This window comes from Xyrauchen texanus, chromosome 10 (assembly GCF_025860055.1).
Source record: "Xyrauchen texanus isolate HMW12.3.18 chromosome 10, RBS_HiC_50CHRs, whole genome shotgun sequence".
Classification (NCBI taxonomy): Eukaryota; Metazoa; Chordata; class Actinopteri; order Cypriniformes; family Catostomidae; genus Xyrauchen; species Xyrauchen texanus.
Genome location: NC_068285.1, coordinates 42,314,378 through 42,336,379, shown reverse-complemented (window position 1 = coordinate 42,336,379; position 22,002 = coordinate 42,314,378). Strand labels below are relative to the sequence as shown.

At 37.6% G+C, this 22,002-nt stretch overlaps 1 protein-coding gene across 1 annotated transcript in view; it reads right to left on the bottom strand.

Moving 5' to 3' along the window:
* Positions 1 to 572: 572 nt before the first annotated feature.
* Positions 573 to 22,002, bottom strand: part of LOC127650618 (palmitoyltransferase ZDHHC18-B-like) — a 43,910-nt gene continuing 22,480 nt past the window's right edge. Inside the window, exons 3-9 of the mRNA XM_052136139.1 lie at positions 19,695 to 19,850; positions 17,704 to 17,841; positions 17,208 to 17,259; positions 13,783 to 13,885; positions 13,566 to 13,678; positions 6,389 to 6,485; positions 573 to 2,420 (exon numbers count right to left, since the gene is read on the bottom strand). Coding sequence (XP_051992099.1) covers positions 2,082 to 2,420; positions 6,389 to 6,485; positions 13,566 to 13,678; positions 13,783 to 13,885; positions 17,208 to 17,259; positions 17,704 to 17,841; positions 19,695 to 19,850 — 998 coding nt within the window. The 3' untranslated portion in view covers positions 573 to 2,081. The remainder of the gene's footprint in view (positions 2,421 to 6,388; positions 6,486 to 13,565; positions 13,679 to 13,782; positions 13,886 to 17,207; positions 17,260 to 17,703; positions 17,842 to 19,694; positions 19,851 to 22,002) is intronic.

Below are 22,002 nucleotides of genomic sequence, written 5' to 3'. Positions count from 1 at the left end.
AGTCTGAACGTAATTTACCGACATCACACTGAAAGAGGAGGTAGCATAATTAATATTACACACTTATGATTGATTTACTATAAACTTTGAGACTGTATATTATATTTGACTCCAGTGCTGGAAAAGGGCTAAAACTAAGTGTGGATATAGTTCTGACTATGTGAGACTGTAGATTGAAGTCACTTTTCTTTACATGATACATTGACTGCATTTATATGATAGCTTATGTCAGCCGTTAGCTAGCTAGCCTGCTTTATCAATAGCTGTTAGCTAAATTTGTTGGATGATGACAGTAGCTGTTTATAAAATAGACTGTTCATTATAAATATGTTGACACAATTCAGTATTGATGTGATTCAATCACAACTGTCATTTTGATATATCGATGCGCTATTTTATTATTATAATTTAATGTATATATTTTCTGTATAACCAAGTTACGTTACACTAATGAATGGAGCTTTTTGCATTATCTTGAACATTGTCTAGCATTCATTTCATGTGTTATTGTAGTTTAGCTAAAATGACACAGATCAATCCTTATGACACTATGATCACATTCTTTGCAGTTATGTAAGCTTGCCTGTCCAATAAGAAGAACGCCAATTCAGGGTCGGTTTTGATCCCCAAAACCAAACAAGTTCCCTGCAGGAATCAAATGCCCTGCCGATGTTCACTCAAGTTTTCACTTGACCATGATCTCGATCACATTCCCACTTAGACAGACGGGATTCAGTAGACAAATGTTTTTTTGTCTTACTCAACGTTTGTGTAGGAGTCGGTGTTGTGCTGGGAGCCGGACGTTTGCTGGATTCCATGTCTAAGATAATGTTACCTTGTGCCGTTTGTTGTCGCTGTTGAATAGCGGAAGAGAAGCTACTATCTGAGGCAAGGCTCTCGGGAGCGCACATAAATGTCACATCCTTTGGATTTTCCTGGCCAAAGTGACCCGCTCCCTTAACATGATCAGACTACAGGCTTTAATAGTCAACCTAGGAAGTCCGGGAAGTGCTCATTTTTAACAAGCTGTTCACACATTACATGAAAATGGTTACATATTGCACCTTTAATCAAAAACATCAATGTCACAATGCAGCACAAAGAGCATATTATAGTTAGATTGAAAGGAGGCATTGTTGTTTTATATTTGCATTGTCAATTTCCTCAACATGTCGATGTCAAAAGAATGGTGCTACTCTGAGTGCTGTCCCAACTTACCCAGTCCTAGTTCCCTAAAGTCCTCTGCCAACACACTTTTCAGCTCTTCATGCTCATTCCCAACAGATATCATATAATAAATCATAAGTGTTGCAAGAATGTCACCCTTTTAATGTATGCGGTTATAACAGCATATCAGTGATTTATTATGCATTTGCAAATGTCTTTAGTCATTACTGAACCCCTTTAGAAACACATAACAAATGGAAAATTAATGTAGTGTTACCAGTATTCCTTTAACATGTCCAGTCTGTTTACTATCAGAAGACTAGTCTCAATGGCAATTGCATGCAGTGTAATCCTTAAAACCGATGGACTCTCTTTGTGCTTGTCTACAACATTTGAAATACCATGTGTAGATTCAATAAAAAAAATTCCATTCAAAGTTTTTCCATTCACTGACTTTCGAGGACACTCTCGTGATAGTATTCCTCTACGATACAGAACCAGATTAATGCCGTGCTTCGTTTATTAAAACCAAAGAATGTCATTTCTTCTGTGAAGAACAAATTTCTTTCAATAATAAAATACCTTCCCGTATTCCAGCTCATTACGCAGACATGATAAGAAAGCAATTCGTAGGTTGATTTCCCTGAAAATGCAACTCTGTTGTACCATCAAAATATCGCTCCCTTAGTTTGAGCATCCCCACCAGCAAGACTTAAGAACATTGGGGCAACCAATGGTGTGAATTTGGGGTGTCCAATGGAAAATGGGAGCAAGTGTTCAGGAAACCTGTTCAAAAACCGTCAGTAGTTTTCAAATTCCATTTGACGCCACAAATCCTATGAATAAAAACTCTGACATTCTTGCATTAACATCCCTAACGTGAGGATGCTTGCAGATTCTTGGAGTCAGAGTATTCAGCGAAGAGAACTGGATTTTTGGTCTCTGGTCTTTGAGTCTGTGAATCCTCTTGAGCCGTGACTGTGATGAGGTCTTGGAGAGGAGTTGGTTATCTTGTGGGTGTGAGGAGTGCTTTGATTTCCTTTGGATCTGTGGTGAGAGTGGTGTTTGTGAGGTGTGCTGGTCGATCGGCGTCTTCCAGCGATCTTGGGCGGCTCTGGGGCAGGAGGGGAAATGATGTCTGGAAGAGGGTCCAGGGCGGGTGGCACGGCTTGGGGTTTGGCCTGCGGACATGAGCTTGTTAGGAGAGGAGAACGAGAAGCTGTTTCCAGCAGCCCTTTAGTGCCCTGTGAGCACTGCAGGGGAATACGGGGGAAAAGGTGGATGGGGAATAACAAAGAAAAGGATAAGAAAACAAAGAAAAAAAAAAAAAAAAAAGATTCAATTAGGACCAGTGGTCTAAAACGGACTTGAAAGCAAAAGCAGAAGTTTTAAAGGTAGGTTAAGAAGCAGAGCCGTAAGCAACAGCCAATCAGATAACAGCATCGCAGGTGACTCATGCAGATGTCATTAGGGTAAAACAGTGCTAGACAGCGGGAGCATTAACTATTCTCGTTTACTTGCTACTATATGTCTAAACAAACTTTTAAATACCTTAGAATTATACAATGCCAATGGTGTCGAAAATTGATGGGGGCAAAAGAAATGCCCACACAACAAGTTCCCATGTTCATAAGTTCCCATAATATCTGATATAGTTACAATTACAGACATTGCGATCTTCTTTTGACTTTTCACGGAACATAATGTTTTCCCGCCGTCCTGTTCCTCGCACCATCATGCGCACAGATGGGGTCTCCCTTCTATCATTCCGCATCATTTCGGTATTGTACTCCAGCTTTAAGTTCTGTAACCTTTCGCCCCTCTTGTTCAAAATAAACTGTCCTAGTGGGTAACACTCTCGCTCACAGTGCTGTACTGTACTTCCTTTCCCTGTTCTGCTGTTTATCTTTCTGAAATAAAGGTCACTTAAAACAATCACTTCAAACAGTAACAATAATAATAATAATAATAATGATAATAATAATAATAGGCAATTAATAATCTTGACAGATTCATCATCAATTGAATGCATCCTTGGTGAAAGGAAGCATAAGTTTCTTTCAAGAACAGAAATCGTATATACAATATATAATATAATTTTCATATAGTAACTTGTAATGTAATTACTTGAGTAGTTTTTCAGCAAACTACTTATTTTCTCTTGAGTCATAATATTTCTCAGTACTTCTTTTACTCAAGTGAATTATTTCTTCAGTGGAAGTACTTTTACTCAAGTAAAAACTCATAACAAATCAGTTCCACCACTTCATAGAAAAGAAATGAAGGTCTGAGTCGGGCTTGTAAAAGGTGGATATATAATAAAGTACTTAAAAACAAAAGGATTTTTGGATCTTAAAAGTTCTTGGCAACATTCACTTGCACTGTATGGACCTACAGAGCTGAAATATTCTAATAAAAATCTTAATTTGTGTTCAGCGGAAGATAGAAAGTTATACACATCTGGGATGGCATGAGGATGAGATGAGTACTTTTGTTTTTGGGTGAACTGTCCCTTTAAGAAAAACATTTAATGGAGGCCTTTTGCTCCTGCAACAAGGGGGCTTTTTTCCCAAAATACTATCCTTTCTCTTATTGGACTGCTATTGAGAAATTTTTGATCACCTTGAACAAAACTGAAGGATTTGTTCAATGTGATCAAAAGTTTTTTTGATAGTGTCATGAAAGCAAATGAGAGATGGAAAACAGACCCCACTCCTTTGTATCACAAGTGCAATGCTCTATCAGCTGAGCTACCGCACAATGTCATGCAAACATTAAAACCAGTCATGTGTTAAAGTGTTTAAATGTCATTGCATAGCATTAGTTGAGTGAAAAGTGTTAAAGAAGTGATAATCAGCTGTTACTCGTGATTTGTGTGAGGAGTACTGTGAAAATCATTTATCAAACATTTAGTGTAGTAAAGTGATTCTATAAGACCAGGTTGTTGTTTTTTGACCCTTGTCAATATCTGGTTTCAATGTATGGAAAAGAGCAGTGACAACATGAGGATGGGATGAGGACAGTATGAACATTATATAAGTTGCACACACACTGATTGTATGCTGATGCTTAAAGACATCAGGCCTGCAGCGTTGTATGTCAACAGCAATGCATCACTCTGACATGGCAGCGGGAATCAGCACAACCACGTGGCATGCAGACCAAAAGACACACGATCATATATAAATGTGCCCCAAACACCCGTCTGACTCTTACCAACCTCCCCATTATCTCCCACTTGCATTGAATCAGCTGGCACATGACAGGGCAAACTCCAGGCAATCTTTCTCCTAAACACATGCACACACACACACACACACACACACACACGGTTCAGGGTTAATGTGTCCTAATGCACACTCATAACGGGACAGCTCAAGCACTTACATGCCGGAAATCACAATCGAGTACACACAAACAGAAAACATTCACACTACACATTGACATTTACTAAAACCAGTCAGACACTAGGGATGGGAAGTAAAAGGAATTGAACGATTCCGGTTCCTTAACCATTCCATTAATGATTCTTTCTTTTCAGGAAGAAATATTTGGAAATAAACGTAACTTTGTAACGTAACAGTTCTGATTTCATTTTTAATAACTTCCATGTAAGTGAGGTTAACTCTATAGACCTTATTCACACTAGCACCATCTTTGATTTTTAATGGGAATGACGAGGCTGTGAGGGATAGACGTACAGTCTCTTCAAATGGCACAAACTGTATAAAGCAACTAGATCACATCTGATATCCCACATCTCGTGCTGTCAGGATGGTAGAATCAAAAAAGCCAGCTTACAAGAGTCATTTGTTCGGGGGAATCAGACTAGACTGGTTGTACGGTAAATTTAAAAGATAGATTCCTTCACTCAGGATGGTAGAATCAAAAGAGTCATTTGTCGCGCACATTGGATTCATGAGAAGCGGATAAGAGACATTCATTCAGGAACCAGACTACCCCGGTCACACAGTACGTTTCACACTGTAGATTCAGTAGAGGTGCAGTGCTAACGCAGCAGGAAACACTCGCAGAGACTTTATTTAAAAAAAGCACATCAACGGAACTGAAAGTCACACCTTTTTTTTTTTCTCTCATGTAACCGGCTCTCAGTTCCCAACCCTCAGAACATATGCATGCAGAAGAGGGCTTCTGGTATAAAGTTTGAAAAATATTTATTTAACATTAAAATGCATTTTCAAAATACACAAATACAAATGCTAAATGTATTTAAAAATGTACAAAAACTTTCAGGAAACCATTGGGAATGTGTTGCATTCTAACAAAAACATACATTTAAACCCGTTAAATTTGAATACCTAAACTCCCTGGGAAAAACTTCACTGTAACATGTAAACATTAACAAATACCTGTCCACATACAATCAGAATGCATCTGTGTATTCATTCCCTCCACAACTATAACAGTGAACCGTGAGGAGATGCATAGCACTTATTATTATTGATTGTTTGTTTGCTTGCTGACATGGTGAGGCACTTTTAAGTGAAAAGTTAAACATCTGAATATAAACAAAATATATTTTTTCAGAAAAACTAAGTAAAACAAAGTAAACAGTAAGTACTGTAAAGCAACAATTTAACTTACTATCTGTTTCTAAATTATACAAAAACCTAAAACAAGTTTGTTTGATTTTTCGGTTTATACTGGGTTGTTTGTTTATACCTAGATTGTTTTAAAAAGCATCATGATCTTTTGTGTCTATGAGTAACAAAGATCTCCAGAGATGTTTTGAACAAACACTAACATCATCTCTGACAAGACCAGTGCCCTTCCAGCTCACTAACTGTGAATTCCACCTAACACTACAGGAAGCCAGAGGTTTCGTTTCCTCATTCTGTAAACAGAAAAGGCATATTTGTGCGACATGAAGCACATAAGCTACACCCGTTTAAGTAAACAACATAAATATCTGACTTCGCCGGAACAACACAACCATAACAACTCCATTAACACTGTGCAAATCTTCAGTACACCTGCACTTCAGCCCAGAGAACCAAACGCTGACTGAGATGTAAACGAAGGGTGCGTTCCATGCCAAAATGCTGAATAAACAACACAGCAGGGGGGGATGTTGGTCGTAGGACACACACACACACACACGATGTCAGGTTGTTGAGTGGTTCTGAATGTCAGGTGGCTGTAGGGTTATGATGGGGGGTGGTGGAAGTGGAGGTCGGCCTGAGTTCAATGCTCGTCCTACCATGTTAATGTCGTTTTTAGCAGCTGGCAGTTCGATTTCCGCAGGACTGGTCTGGACAGAGTCATCAGTGGGCATGAACCCGCGCCTGTCAATCAAACTGACAAGAGAAGAGGCATTAAGGAATTAGAATAAAGCCACAACAATAAATACAGACTCATCAGACAGAGTAAATCCCAAAGTACACTTCTGTTTTGACGTAAACGCTTGGCGTACGAAACCTAGATTGCGTTTACAATATTAATATATTATTTTTAAGAAGAAATTCAGAACTCCAAATACAAATCTCTCAAATTCAGATCTCAGAAATTCCAATTGTATACAAACTAAGCAAGAGGTATTCAAAGTTCCAAGAGTCTCCACATTTCTTCTCAGCAAAGGTCCGGACAATAATAACTTTTCCAAGCTGGCAGGAATACACATTTTTTAAATAATAATAATAATAATAAAAAACCCTAAAGAGTAAAAATAGTGTCTTCATAACAGCAGTTTGTCCAGAATATACCAAGGCATGGGTGAGAACAATGGGTGCAAAGAGGTAACCAAAGTATTAACTTGTTAACTAGTACAGTATGTTATAGTATAAAGATTCTCTGGCACAGAGTTAACTTGTCTGGTCACAAATCTGGCTTAGCTGAACGAGTCATTTCAGACATGTGCAGATAGTTTCACTTTGCTTCATTATCATTTTCTTAAGTGTGTTTTAACAAAAGATGCCGGTGTCCACCTATTTTGCTGCTCGATGTGTGTCTCTGCTATGGTCTGTCGTAAAAACAACAACATCTGCAGCTCTATTTATGTGCCGCCTCTTGTCTAGTCACATTAATGTGGCATTAATGAAGCATGTTTGGTGAGAAAAATAGTCAATCAGTACTATCAATGCATCCGAGCTTTAGAGATCGACCGATAATCGTATTTTCCGATTCCCCCCGATATTAAAGCATTTTTCTTTAATCGGATTTCATTTTTGTAAAATTGGATCCACTGGTAACTGGTGCTATCTGGCGGGAGTTTCTGAAATTGCATGCGAGACGGCCATTGCAGCAGTGCGCGTGAGAGAAAACAATGCTGGGGGTTGTCCACAGGTAAAGTAACTTGTTTTTGCAATGTTTTCTTGAATTAATACATTTTATTAAATGTAACAGCCATTCATGCACTGGTGAGAAGAAGTGTTACATAAATGGTTGGTGTGTAGTTTTAAGCACCAAGAAACGGAAACGAACTAAACGGAAAAGACAAATCCAGCAAATTCCCAAAGACTTAACATTATTCCACATTAATCAACTTGAAGAGCCTTGGATGAGTGCATGTTGGAAATATGGTTTAATTTAATTATCAGTTGTCTTAACGGTGTTTATTAGTCTTGTAATGTTGCTGTTCAGGTAGATGCTCTGGAATGGAATGACTGGCACTATGCCAGAATGGCCACCATACACTGATCAGCCACAACATTAAAACCACAGACAGGTGAAGTGAATAACATTGATTACATTGTTACATTGACACCTGTCAAGGGGTGGGATATATTTGGCCACAAGTGAACAGCAAGTTCTTGAATTTCACATGTTGGAAGCAGGAAGAATGGACAAGTGTAAGGATCTGAGTGACAATGACTAGAGCCAAATTGTGATGGCTAGATTACTGGCTCAGAGCGTCTCCAGAATGGCAGGTCTTGTGGGGTGTTCCTAGTATGTAGTGGTTAATACCTACCAAATGTGGTCCAAAGGAGGACAACTGGTGAACTGGCGACAGGGTCATGGGCGCCAAAGGCTGGTCTGATCCCACAGAAGAGCTACTGCAGCACAAATTGCTGAAAAACAAAATACTGGCCATGACAGAAAGATGTCAGAACACAGTGCATTGCAGCTTGCTGCGTATGGGGCTGCGTAGCCGAAGACCAGTCAGTGTGCACATGATGACCCCTGTCCACCTCCGCAATCGAATTACATGTATCAGTGATGTAGTTATGTAGCATTACATTTTACATTTGCATTACTTGGAAATTATTTACCATAGAATGCATTTAAAAATGAACTATGTACCCAAGTATATCTGATTGCGTGTCAGCAGATGTAGCAGAATGTGCTCTAACGAGCCACCATAGAGGACACGCACAAAGGCGACTGCTGAGAGAACAGCGTGTTGAAATGGATGAGGAGAGATGTGGTTGTTTTTACATGTGGAAATAGACAATATTTTGATTTAAGAGTTTAAAAACAAAAATCTTACTGTTAAGTAAAAACTGTGCCCAATTTCCAAAGAACTTTCTACCACTCTTAACACAACCAGTAATTTGTCGAAGCACCTAACCAGACAGCATTCTACAACAAAACTCATCACTAAAGACCTCCACACACAAGAGAGCGGTCCGACATCACCTAAACAAGCTAGAATATATTTTTCTTCAGGATCGGGCAGGAAGGTAAATCCAGAACGGATGAAAAGATTAATAGCAGCATATGTGATGGAGGAAATGCTACCCATGTTGATTGGAGTCACCATCATTTAGACACGTTCTGACTAAGATACTGTGACAGACAAATGCATGCCTCTGTCAGACCAAAAGTTATGCCATCTATTTTGTGAAGTGCACCAGTCCCTCCTGCAGCAAAGCACCCCCACAACATGATGCTGCCACCCCATGATTCACGGTTGGGATGGTGTTCTTCAGCTTGCAAGCCTTTTTCCTACAAACATAATGATGGCTTATGATAATTATGGCTAAAAAGTTCAATTTTTGCTTCAGACCAGAAGAAATATCTTTGGCCCCATGTGCACTTGCAAACTGTAGTCTGGCATTTTTATGGCAGTTTTGGAGATGTGGCTTCTTCCTTGCTGAGCAGCCTTTCAGGTTATGTCGATATAGAACTCGTTTTACTGTGGATATAGATACTTGTCTATCTGTTTCCTCCAGCATCTTCACAAGGTTCTTTGCTGATGTTCTGGGATTGATTTGCACTTTTCGCACCAAACTATGTTCATCTTTATGAGGACAGAATGCTTCTCCCTTCCTGAGCGGTATGATGGCTGCATGATCCCATGGTATTTATACTTGCATACTATTATTTGTACAGATGATCGTGGTTCCTTCAGATGTTTGGAAATTGCTCTCAAGGATGAATCAGACTTGTGGAGGTCCACAATTTATTTTCTGAGGTCTTGGATGATTTCTTTTGATTTTCCCATGATGTCAAGCAAAGAGGCACTGTGTTTGAAGATAGGCCTTAAAATACATCCACAGGTACACCTATAATAGACTCCTAACTGCCTAAAGGCTTGACATAATTTTCTGGAATTTTCCAAGCACCATTAGTGTATGTAAACTTCTGACCCACTGGAATTATGATATAGTCAAATAAAAGTGAAACAATCTGTCTGGAAACAATTGTCGGTTAGTTTTAATGACTTCAACCTAAGTGTGAGTAAACTTCAGACATCAGCTGTAAAAGTAAGCTGACATGGAGTCTGAGCTTAAAAAGACATTTGAATGTTTAGAGTATGTCTCCACAACTGCAGACATTTGGACTAGTCACAATAAAAGCTTACTTGGGATGACTTGGGATTTTTAGCTGTGAAAAAGTTGCCATAGTCTTTAAAAAAATCAAGGGAAGGCATATGAAATTGAGCAGGTGCATTCAGCATATGGACAGTCATGTAAAGTCACAGCGACAGTCATAGACAATGGATTACATTTCCTAAAAGATTTCAGAATGTATAAACCTGCTCAAAATACGGAGTTAGATTCTGATGAGGAGTCCAATGATGAGGTGACATTCACTGGTGTCGGCCAGGCTCACCCCTCCAATTCAGATGGACAGTTTACCCTCCACCACACACACACACACACACACACACACACACAATGATGTTGTGAAATGGCTAACATCCAACAGTGAATCCAAAACAGTATACTGAAATGTCATCGGTAAGTGCTCGGGTCTGTGGATCAAAGCCAGTTTCTCAACACTGGCCTCCGATCTAGTTGAGGATGAATGAGATTTCATGACGCAATGACACGCATCACTGAGATCACACTTACAGATTTGAACACCCTTTGCAATAGGATAAAACACATTACATGACTGAAGCCCCTCACTGCTGCCTTGGACATCTTAAAAAGGTGAAGATCATTGCTATTATGGGACCATCCAAACAACACTAGACGTTCTTACAGTATATCCAAAAGCTTGGCACAACAGGATGGGCTTCTGGTCTGCCTGATGCTATTGTACAGGTAAGCCTCTACACTGTAAAAACTGGATACATGAGGTTGCTATTTCTTTAAGTTAATTTGGCTTGATATTACCCTTACAAATACTTTTGCTGATATAACCTAATATAATCAGCTTCATTCAATCATATTAAATATTTTTTACTCAAATAAAAACAGTTTAGTTAGAAGTTGAAGCACATTAATGACATTTTTTTTTTAAGTTACCAGACAAAAATGAAATGTAATTGGATGCACACATTGATGTTCTCTGTCTTTCATGTTAAGAAATTCCTTGGACTGATAGAAGCTATTGTGTTTTTCTGACAGGCCATAAAAGTGAGATTCAGCTCTGTCTTGGACAGTAAAAATGCTCTGTTGGTAGCTGCCACTTTACCCTGGTTCAAACTATGCTGGATAAAATACGAGGAAAGGAGAAACAATGTGAAGTCACTGCTGAATGCAGATGGGCTGGTTTGAGTATTTCTGTAACTGTTGATCTCCTGGGAATTTCACACACAACAGTCTCTAGAATTCACTCCGAATGGTGAGCGGCAGTTCTGTGGATGGAAATGCCTTTTTGATGAGAGAGGTCAACAGAGAATGGCCAGACTGGTTTGAACTGAAAAAGTCTACAGTAACTCAGATAACCACTCTGTACAATTGTGGTTGGAAGAATATCATGCGGGTTGGTGCTGTTTTGGCAGTACGAGGTGAACATGCACAATATTAGGCAGGTGGTTTTAATGTTGTGGCTGATCGGTGAATGTATATACAGTGCATCCGGAAAGCATTCACAGCAGCACTTCACTTTTTCCACATTTTGTTTTATAATTCATTATTTTCCTCAAAATTCTACAAAAAATACCCCATAACGACAATGTGAAAGAAGTTTGTTTGAAATCTTTGAATTTTTTTTTTAATTATCACATGTACATAAGTATTCACAGCCTTTTCTCAATACTTTGTTGAAGCGTCTTTGGCACCATTTACAGCCTCAAGTCTTTTTGTGTATGATGCTACAAGCTTGGCACACCTATTTTTGCTGCATTCATCTTTCCCTCAATCTGACTAGTCTCCCAGTTCCTGCCACTGAAAAACATCCCCACAGCATGATGCTGCCACCACCACGCTTCACTGTAGGGATGGTATTAGCCAGGTGATGAGTGGTGCCTGGTTTCCTCTAGACATGATGCTTGCCATTCAGGCCAAAGAGTTCAACCTTTGTTTCATTAGACCAGAGAATTTTGTTTCTCATAGTCTGAGAGTCCTTCAGGTGCCTTTTGGCAAACTCCAGGTGGGCTGTCATGTGCCTTTTACTGAGGAGTGGCTTCCATCTAGTCACTCTACCATACAGGCCTGATTGGTGGAGTGCTGCAGAGATGGTTGTTCTTCTGGAAGGTTCTGCTCTCTCCACAGAGAAACGCTGGAGCTCTGTCAGAGTGACCATCGGGTTCTTGGTCACCTCCCTGACTAAGGCCCTTCTCCCCCAATCACTCAGTTTGGCCAGGTGTCCAGCTCTAGGAAGAGTCCTGGTGATTCCAAACTTCTTCCATTTACGGATGACACTGTGCACATTGGGACCTTCAATGCTGCAGATATTTTTCTGTACCCTTCCCCAGATCTGTGCCTCGATACAATCCTGTCTCGGAGGTCAACAGACAATTCCTTGGACTTCATGGCTTGGTTTGTGTTCTGGCATGCACTGTTAACTGTGGGACCTTACATAGACAGGTGTGTGCCTTTCCAAATCATGTCCAATCAACTGAATTTACCACAGGTGGACTCCAATCAAGTTGTAGATACATCTCAAGGATGATCAGTGGAAACAGGATGCCCCTGAGCTCAATTTTGAGTGTCATGGCGAAGGCTGTGAATACTTATGTACATGTGATTTTTTATTTTTTTATACATTTGTAAAGATTTCAAAAAATCTTCTTTCACATTGTCATTATGGGGTATTGTTTGTATAATTTTGAGGAAAATAATGATTTTAATCAATTTTGGAATAAGGCTGTAACATAACAATGTGGAAAAAGTGAAGCACTGTGAATACTTTCCGATGCACTATATGCATGCATGTATGTATATATTTGTATTTCTACACAAAGAAATACAAAATGACAATACATTATATGCCTGGTAGAGAAACAATTGTACCTTTTGATAAGATTTGTAAGTGTTGCAGCTTTTTTAATATTTGTATTTCTTATTAAGAATTCAATAAATTCAGAAATCAAATGGGTGTAACATTTTAAATCCACAACAAAAAGGCTTACTCTTACTAAATGTATACTACTTTTTTTTTTGCTAAAAGTAAAACAAGACGGATTGAATACAAAGCATCGATTCTTCTCAAATAAATTTCAGGAATCACAAAACCAAAAAAAGATTTTTTTGTCCAGAGACACTTAGTCTGATCTATACATTGGTCCAGACAGTTCTGGTAGCTCTGTGATTGGACAAAAAGCTAGTTCAACTATTCTGATAACCTCTACTTTCCCCGGTGGAGGCTTGACATTAAGCCCAGTTTGTTTATGATCTGAATATCAAAGATTTTAGTTTTTATTTAGAGATAAAAGTAGTTTAATTTTCTTCTTAACCTCTAATTTTAATAATCGGAATATTTACAGCTAGTTGCACCTCTAAATCTGCTGTTTAAAAATACAAATTTATATCAAATAAAAATCTTCAATGATGTTAAATGTCACACACGTCACTACAATTAAAATAAACAAAATTCAGATTCAAGTACATCAGTCACTGTTCTAGCTTCATATTTTGCTTAACCATCATTAAAATTATACTTGAACATTTACGCCATATGACAATTTTCAACTGGTATTTCGCCCACCCCTCAGGGCGATGACAGAATTGTTTTAACACACTATGGGCAAAGACTTGTGAAGCTTGTAACGGAGTTACAAAACTGGCCAGAATACATTTCCGGCCTGAATCCCAATGTTTCACCTGGGTGGCATGGGTCCACAGAGGACAGAGCAGCAGTTTTTGAGGATGCTGTTGGAGCTATACGGATTTCCCACGTCCTCGTTACCACTCTTGCCTGACCACGAACCTTTAATCTGGAATACCGACACAAAAATGCTGCAGTTAGAGAAAAAACAAGACCATTTAAAAAAATTATTGAATCCAAAATTGCCATGAGTGATGAATGGACAACACTCACATCCTCATTAGTAGTAAGATTAGCAGCCACCAAGTAGGTATGGAAGCCCGAGAGGCCCAAAATGGACCAGACTGAGAAGAAGCAGACCACTAACTCAAGAGCAGTGAACAGAAGTCAAGGGCATACTCAGATGAACATTAAACATCTGCAAGGGCTTTAGAATTAGCACAAAGAAAGGAATACAACAAGTTTATTGACAGCTTCTGCCCATGCTGTTGATTACCATAGAAAATAAATCATTTCATCTCTGTTTGTAAAGACAAGCAAAGCTGCATGTAATGCACTTACAATGGAACTCTATGGGCCAAGAGTACTGGAGAGGGCAGAAATAATTGTTCAATATAAAAATGTGAGGTATTTGTAAAGTTCTTTAAATCATACTTTAAGCTTCTTTTGATTTACAAACATAACATCTGTGGGTTGATAGTTACTGTTTATGTACAGTATTCTCTGGCTTTACATGGTCATGACAGGAGATGAAAGATTGGATGTTTGCACAGATGAGGTTAGCAGGAGTCTCGTATTATCACCTACTGTATAATGTGGCTGTACTGTTGAAAACACTCTGCGTATTTTAATATTGATTATGTTGCAATGCCTTCCCCATAAAACCTCTGCTTGTTTTTTTAGTTACGAATTTCGACTTGTTCCTCATTTTCTTAAAAAAATGTTGATACTTCAAATGTTGCGAAAAACTGGTTTGGAAACACTGTCGAGAAAATTGGCAAAAAGTAGTGTCACATGACAGAACTTACTACAATCGTTGGCCTGTGTTAATCATGAAGGTATTCATCCTTAAGACTAAAGACTAAAAAAGACAAACTAAGACTAAACAATTCTACGGCACGCCACTATCCCACACAAGCTAACCATCGTCTATATTTTTCCTTTTCAAGAAATTGTCCATGTTTTCTGTCCATCTTAGTAGTGCGATTACTTGAAATTCAGGTTCGTAAAAATTCTGTTTTTTGGACATTTTCACTTAGGGGTGTACTCACTTTTGTTGCCAGCGGTTTAGACATTAATGGCTGTGTGTTGAGTTATTTTGAGGGGACAGCAAATTTACACTGTTATACAAGCTGTACACTCACTACTTTACATTGTAGCAAAGTGTCATTTCTTCAGTGTTGTCACATTAAAGATATAATCAAATATTTACAAAAATGTGAGGGGTGTACTCACGTTTGTGAGATACTGTATTTGGAAGAGAGAAAAAAGCTTGCAGTTGCTCTGATAGCAGAAAGTAATAAAAGGACTTGTTTACGTTTAGGTTGAAGCATTTTCTTGGTGAATTTAAAGGAGTTCAATAACTGTGGTTTCTGATATTCTTAAATGATAAGTTAATATTTAATTAAAAGAAATCATGACAATCATTTCTCTTCACAAATCTCTTCACAAATTTGGACAGTTTTTAAATATTTCTTGTTGCTTAGTACTCTCAAAGACATTATTGGTGAAGCAAAAACTTGTGTGAAAATGTGATGACCCTTAACATGTATAAATAGTCACATTTGCACATTAATCATTGCTCTTCACAAACACAAATGTGATCGATTTCGGTTTCAAATCGTGAATTTCTCAAGGTGAGGAGTTTGGATCCCTTAAATTATAAAAAAATGTTCATGCATTTATTTATTTTGTGGAATTTTATCATTTTCCACGGCACGGTTGGGAAACACTGCCTTAAAAGACAATTTATTGTACGTGAAGCATTACTCGCACTCTTATGTATTGGTCTTAAATGGCATACCTGCACAGATCCGATGCTGCAAAAACATCTGTGTCATGACACTTCCAGGAGTGCCAACACAAATATCTCGTATCATGCACCTGTCATCAACAAATGCATGGAGAACAAATGTCTTTGATTAATTTAAATCATGGTAGATATCAGTTTATTTATTAAAGTTTCTTTTCCACACCATTCAAAATAATAGATGGCGGTCACGGAATTAGCCCATAAATCAAAAAACATATCAATTCTGTGCACAAAAATGTTTTAAATTATAAATAAATACACAATACTAGGAGAAAAACAGCAGTGTGCTTTTTTTGGAACACCAATAATATAGCCCAATTCTATACATTTATTGTTTATACTTTTGAAAAAATGCCAGCAAAATTCTCTGTATTAAATAAATTACCAAACAAAAGCATTAAATTAAAAAATAAATGACCAAATTATAACAATTATATTTTTAGACCTAATATATGTCTTTTCTTTACACAAACTTAAATTAGATTTACCCTGTTCTGTAGATGAAAAATTAAAGTGTTCACTTTCAGGAAACAAGCTTTTGAACATTTTACCTCAGATCACATTTGCTGAGCTTCTTCAGAACATGTAAATTGCATTATGACACTAAAATTCATTTTAGATGACAATCAAGTTCAGTTGGTCTTTAAAAGTTGGTGGACAAATATGCGGGACATAATGCAGTTGTGATGGCGATGCTTTCGATTAGATGATTGTTCAAAATATCCTATTTTTTCCTATTATCAGGAAAGTATCATATGTAAACCCTGAAATTACACTGCATGAATTTTCTTCAATAGTTGTGCACACAGCATATACACATCGATGGATTGTCCTCATACTAAGACCGAAAGTTTCCCGCACTACTTGGTGAGGTTACCAGCTTGAACAGAGCTATGTCGATTCACTTTCAGGTCGAAACCGGTGGCAACCTGTGATGGGCACAACATCAGGACCAATATTACAGTCCTATCAGAAGGGCAACTGTTGCAATTCCTCCTCTTCTGATTGCTTTTATTTGTGAAATTAAAATGACAGTAAGCTGGCTAATTTCAATGAGTACCAAAACTGAACAAATTAGGGACATCTGGGAGGTGAAAGGTACACAATTAGCTATATACACACACATTTCTGTATGGACACTGATTGACTCATTTTATAAAAGCACATACATTCATTCTTCTGTTAAAACGTGTGTATTATTGGAGCTGTAAAGTTGTTTAAATTGTTCATTTTAACAGACGTTTTAGGGTTTGTTGACATTACATCGTCATGGCAATGAAGTTGTAAAATTGGCTATAACTTTACTCAGAAAAGGTTAGTAAGTGACTTTATCATACTAAAATCATGTTTACACACATATTGTTTATGTCTTGTGGTTATACCTTTGAAACAGTGAGGATTTGACCAAAAAAAAATGGCCCCCATTCACTTCCATTGTAAGTGCCTCACTGGAACCCAGATTTTCAAAAAAGTTAAATAATTATTTTATGGAAATCAACATAATGCCACAAAAGCTGTCGATGCGCTCAACTTGTATTGAACCCGGAACATTCCTTTAATAGAGCTCAAGTTGTATTGAACCTGCTCTGGAATAGTCCTATAAAGAAAAATATTTTTATTCTCATCTGAAATAATTATCAAACATTAAAAAAAAATGAAAGGATATCTGGCAGGACTCTCTTGGAGAGCGAAGACAAGCCCGTTTCCTCCTTGTGACCCTATAAATGAACTTTGGTTATTAGAAAACTCTTATCAGATTGAAACTTAAGACTCGATGCCTCATGCGGCCTCTTACTGTATCAGTTGATGCTTGACTGAACCAATATAACTCTCAAATGAGCTGATGCAAACAGCCCTATGTACCTCAATCTATTGTGAAGATAAAACAACAAAACCTAATCAGTAACACACATGGACTTACAAGAACAAAACTATCAAACTAACAAACAAAACTAAAGTAATGGGATGTCTAAATTAAAAGCAATAAAATAATTAAATATTTAAAGATCGGTTACAATTTTTTTGCATGCACAATAGCACGAAAACACAAAGAGGCACGCTAACAAAGAAAGAAAAAAAGTCTGTTTAAATGTACAGCGTTTGCTGTTGCTTATATTTGTCTGAGCTCGCTGACAGAAACAGTCAAATGAAATAACACTTACTCAGAGCCAGGTGTGTGGTTACACAACCGAAGACGAAGGCTGTGAGGAAGGAGAGCGAGACAATGAAGGCGTAGAAGAAGCGGTAATTTCTTTTTCCCACACAGTTGCCGACCCACGGGCAGTGATGATCAAACCGCTCTATTAGAAAAAAACAAGATAGCAGCTGGTCACATAGAGGCCTGTGAGCTTGAATTATTACAGCAGTAATTAAACACTCTGTTGTCTTAAAAATCAAAAGAACTTTGGCCACAAAAAGTTACTAAAGAAATGTCAAAAATAACCCCATGACATTGGGTTTGTGTGTACAATATTAAAAGTATGATGTTATGACTGTATGATGTAGCCCTTAATCAGGCTAATCAAGCCTCAGAGAGTGATAAAGGCCGACTGCGGACGGTGGTGCGAGAGCAAGAGAGAGCGTTTACGGGCAGCTGTCCATCATATGTGCATGTTTGTGTCTTATGGTTTAAGTTGTTAATTAAATATAATTTATATTGTCAAGCCAGTTCTCACCTCCTCCTTTTCATTAATCCCTTTACAGTTGTCAACTCAAACAGAAACACAAATGTCATCCTACAGTTTTCCACCAAAATAAAGACTTACGACTTTTAACCAGACTGTATAGTAATTATACGTGCAAGAAATTATTCAAGAAATTAATTTATTTTCATTATTACACAATAATATATTTCAGTAATAATTTAACTTATTTATTATTATTATTTAGTACTAGCTCACAATAATATTATTGAAGTTAACTGGGTTTCAAAATTATGCTTGTATATATAAACATGTATATATATATATATATATATATATGTGTATGTGTATATATATGTGTGTGTGTGTGTGTGTGTATGTGTATGTATATATATATATATATATATATATATATATATATATATATATATATATATATATATATATATATATATATATATATATATATATATATATATATATATATATATATATATATAAAATATTTTCTATTTTTTATTATGTTTATTTTATATAATTGTTTTATTATATAATATCCAATAATAAATACTTCTGGCCTAATTTCTTCACTTTCACATGTTATTTTAATGCTTTGATTAAACCCATGAGCCCTTATTTCTCTCGCTATGACATTTCATCACTCCACAGAAATAGAGAATAATTTTATAATTAATTTTGGCAGGGCGAAGGGCGGGGTCAGGTCATGATTATACACACCCGGCCCCTTATCCGAGAGGGATAAAGGGTTTAAGGTTATTATTAAAATATTATTTATATTATCAAGCCAGTTCTCGCCTCCTCCTCCTACATTGAATACGTTACATTAATATACATTTTTTTGATGGGTCCCTTTCCTGAGCATAGTATACTATATTGAGAAATTGCAGACCTTAAGAATATTAATATTTACAATCGAATGATGAGAGGTTTATATTTTCTGAAGAAAATGTGAGTTATGTTTGCCCATAATTAACCTGCCACCATGATGTAAGGGTGTTTTGAGTGGTTGCCATGGCATTACATAGCAATTCAGAAGTTGTTTTGACTGGATTTTAGCATGTTGTTATGCAGTTGCTAGGCTGCTGTGGGTGGTTTCTAAGGCATTGCTTAATGCAAAATTCATCCAATTACTCAGAAATGTATAAGTAGCTCACCTCCTCAACAAGCCACACAATTTGTGGTATCATTCATGTATGTAGCACAAACAGTGTGATACAAGTTAGCGTAACGATTTGTTCAAATCTCAACCCACAAATGAGCAATTGTAATAAAGATGCTTTTCTTAGCAAACAGCACTGATTAAAATGAATACACAGCCCCCAGATGTGTTACAAACCAAATGTGATATTCTGATCGCTGAAAACACATGTTGGAGCAAATGAAAAAAGCTGTTTGTAAGAGGAGTTATCAGACACCTTCTGAGACATTCAGTGAGAATAAACAACGGAACATCATCTCTTCCTGTTTCTGATGTTATGCTCAGCTCTTACCCACACAGTTGTCACACAGGCTGCAGTGGGAGGTGCGCGGGGGACGGAAGATCTTGCAGGTGAAGCAGTACTTGAGTTTTACCACCTGCTGGTTGATGACGACCTCTTTAGTGCGCGGAGGGGGGCGGTAGGACGAGGAAGAGCCCGCTGGGTTGTCTGAGGATGATGATGAAACAGCTGATGAAATGTCATGAAGGAATTGGAATAACAAATTTAAAAAGGATGTATTTGATCACTTTATTTTATACTCCCTTCCATGCATATTTTGTTATTTTAAATAATCAAATGTCCTTAATTGAGGACATAAAAAAAAAAAGTGACTATGGAAATTTCCCCCTTCAGCACACAAATACTCATATATTGTGAATAACAAAACACTGTATTCCTCATTAATAAATAAATATTAAAATGTATAGTAGGGAAATACAGTTATACCCAGTAAAGACACCAGTATGAACAATGATGGCCAGGGGTCAAAGTTGAAGTTTCAATCAACAGAGAGAGTTTACTAAAGACAAAGTTCTCCACATTCCCAAAGGTAAAAGACAGAAAGAGAAAACAAGTTGAGGATCTAACCTAGAACAAACTTGGATTACAGAAATCATAATTACAGGCATATGGAAAATAATTGACATCTCTTATGAGAACAGAGATCTTACAGCTGAACTGTACAGATTTTAGAAATCTTACAAACATGACGTTCTGTTTAAAATGCAATCATTCAAAGATATTATTAAACACACTAAGTCACACTAAGTAAGCAGAAATGAGTCAGAGGTGAGTCTTCTCTTTAGAACAGGCATCCATTTCCATTGACTTAGTCAAATAATTCTCAAAACTACAAAACAATCCTTGCAATGACATCATTTGCCAGAACACAACCGTTTTCTTAAGTTTGCCAGGCCTCACTGGGACATGGCCCATATTAGCTGGAACAAAATAGAACAATACATTAATTAAATAATTTAAACCAAAAACTTAAAACAAAATAAAACCCTTAAACTTAATAAGTGATCAGTGAAATGGTTTCAACTCACATGCATGTCTGTCCTCTGGGAGCCAGGCTAAATGAAAAAGCTCTGTTAACTGCATTCCTCACATTGGTCAGACCCTCAGTCACAAATCAGAGGTCAAATACACAAATGACCAGTAACATTCATAATTAAAGCATAACCAGAATGTTTAGCATGACTAAAAATGCCTTGATTACCTTTTGATTATAATTGCTAGTAAATGTATTCAACTCATCAATAGGCTGAAGAGACCGAGGTAAATCCACCCCTTCAAGAGATGAACCAATGAAGCAGAGCTGAAACTACAAGCCTGCTTTGACTGCACTGATTGGAGTGTTTTTAAAGCTGCAGACACCAATCTGGATGAGCTCACGGATACTGTGCCATCATATATAATTTTCTGTAAGGATATGTGCATTCCTACTAGGAGTTATTTAACGTTCAACAATGACAAACCATGGTTAACAGCAAAACTCAGGCAGCTTCATCAGGCCAAAGAGGATGCTAACTGTATACAAGTGTGGACAAAATCTTGTCCAGAAACACACTGACAAAAGAGATTATAGTGGCTAAAAGAAGCTACTCTGAGAAGCTGAAAAACAAGTTTTCCACTAACGACCCTGCATTAGTGTTGAGAGACCTAAAAAACATTACTCACTATAAGACACCATCCCTCAACACTGTAGGAATTCAACAACTGGCTGACGACTAAATGTGTTTCTGTAGATTTGAAAAGCCAGATCTCACACCCCACACCTGCTCTGACCTTCACTTCAAACAAATATCAACACCTCCCCCTCCTGCTACTCAATCTGCACTTAAGATCTGTGAAGAGGATGTGTGCCGGGTCTTCCGGAAACAAAAGACAAAGAAAGCACAGGGCCCTGATGCTGTTTCACCCACTTAAATTCTGTTCTGATCAGCTGGCCCAGCTGACATCTTCACACAGATGTTCAACAGATAACTGGATCAGTGTGAAGTTCCCTGCTGCTTCAAATGCTTCACCATCATCCCTGTCACAAAGAAACACAAAATCATAGGACCTAATTACTACAGACCCATCACTATGACATATGTGGTCATGAAGTCATTTGAGAGACTAGTGCTGACCTACCTAAAAGGACATCAATGGACCCTTTCTGAATCACTTCAATTTGCTTATCAAGCAAACAGGGCTGTGGATGATGCAGTCAACATGGGATTGCATCATATCCTCCAACATCTGGACAGACCAGGGACATATGCTAGGATGCTATTTGTGGAATTCAGTTCGGCTTTCAAAACCATAATTCCAG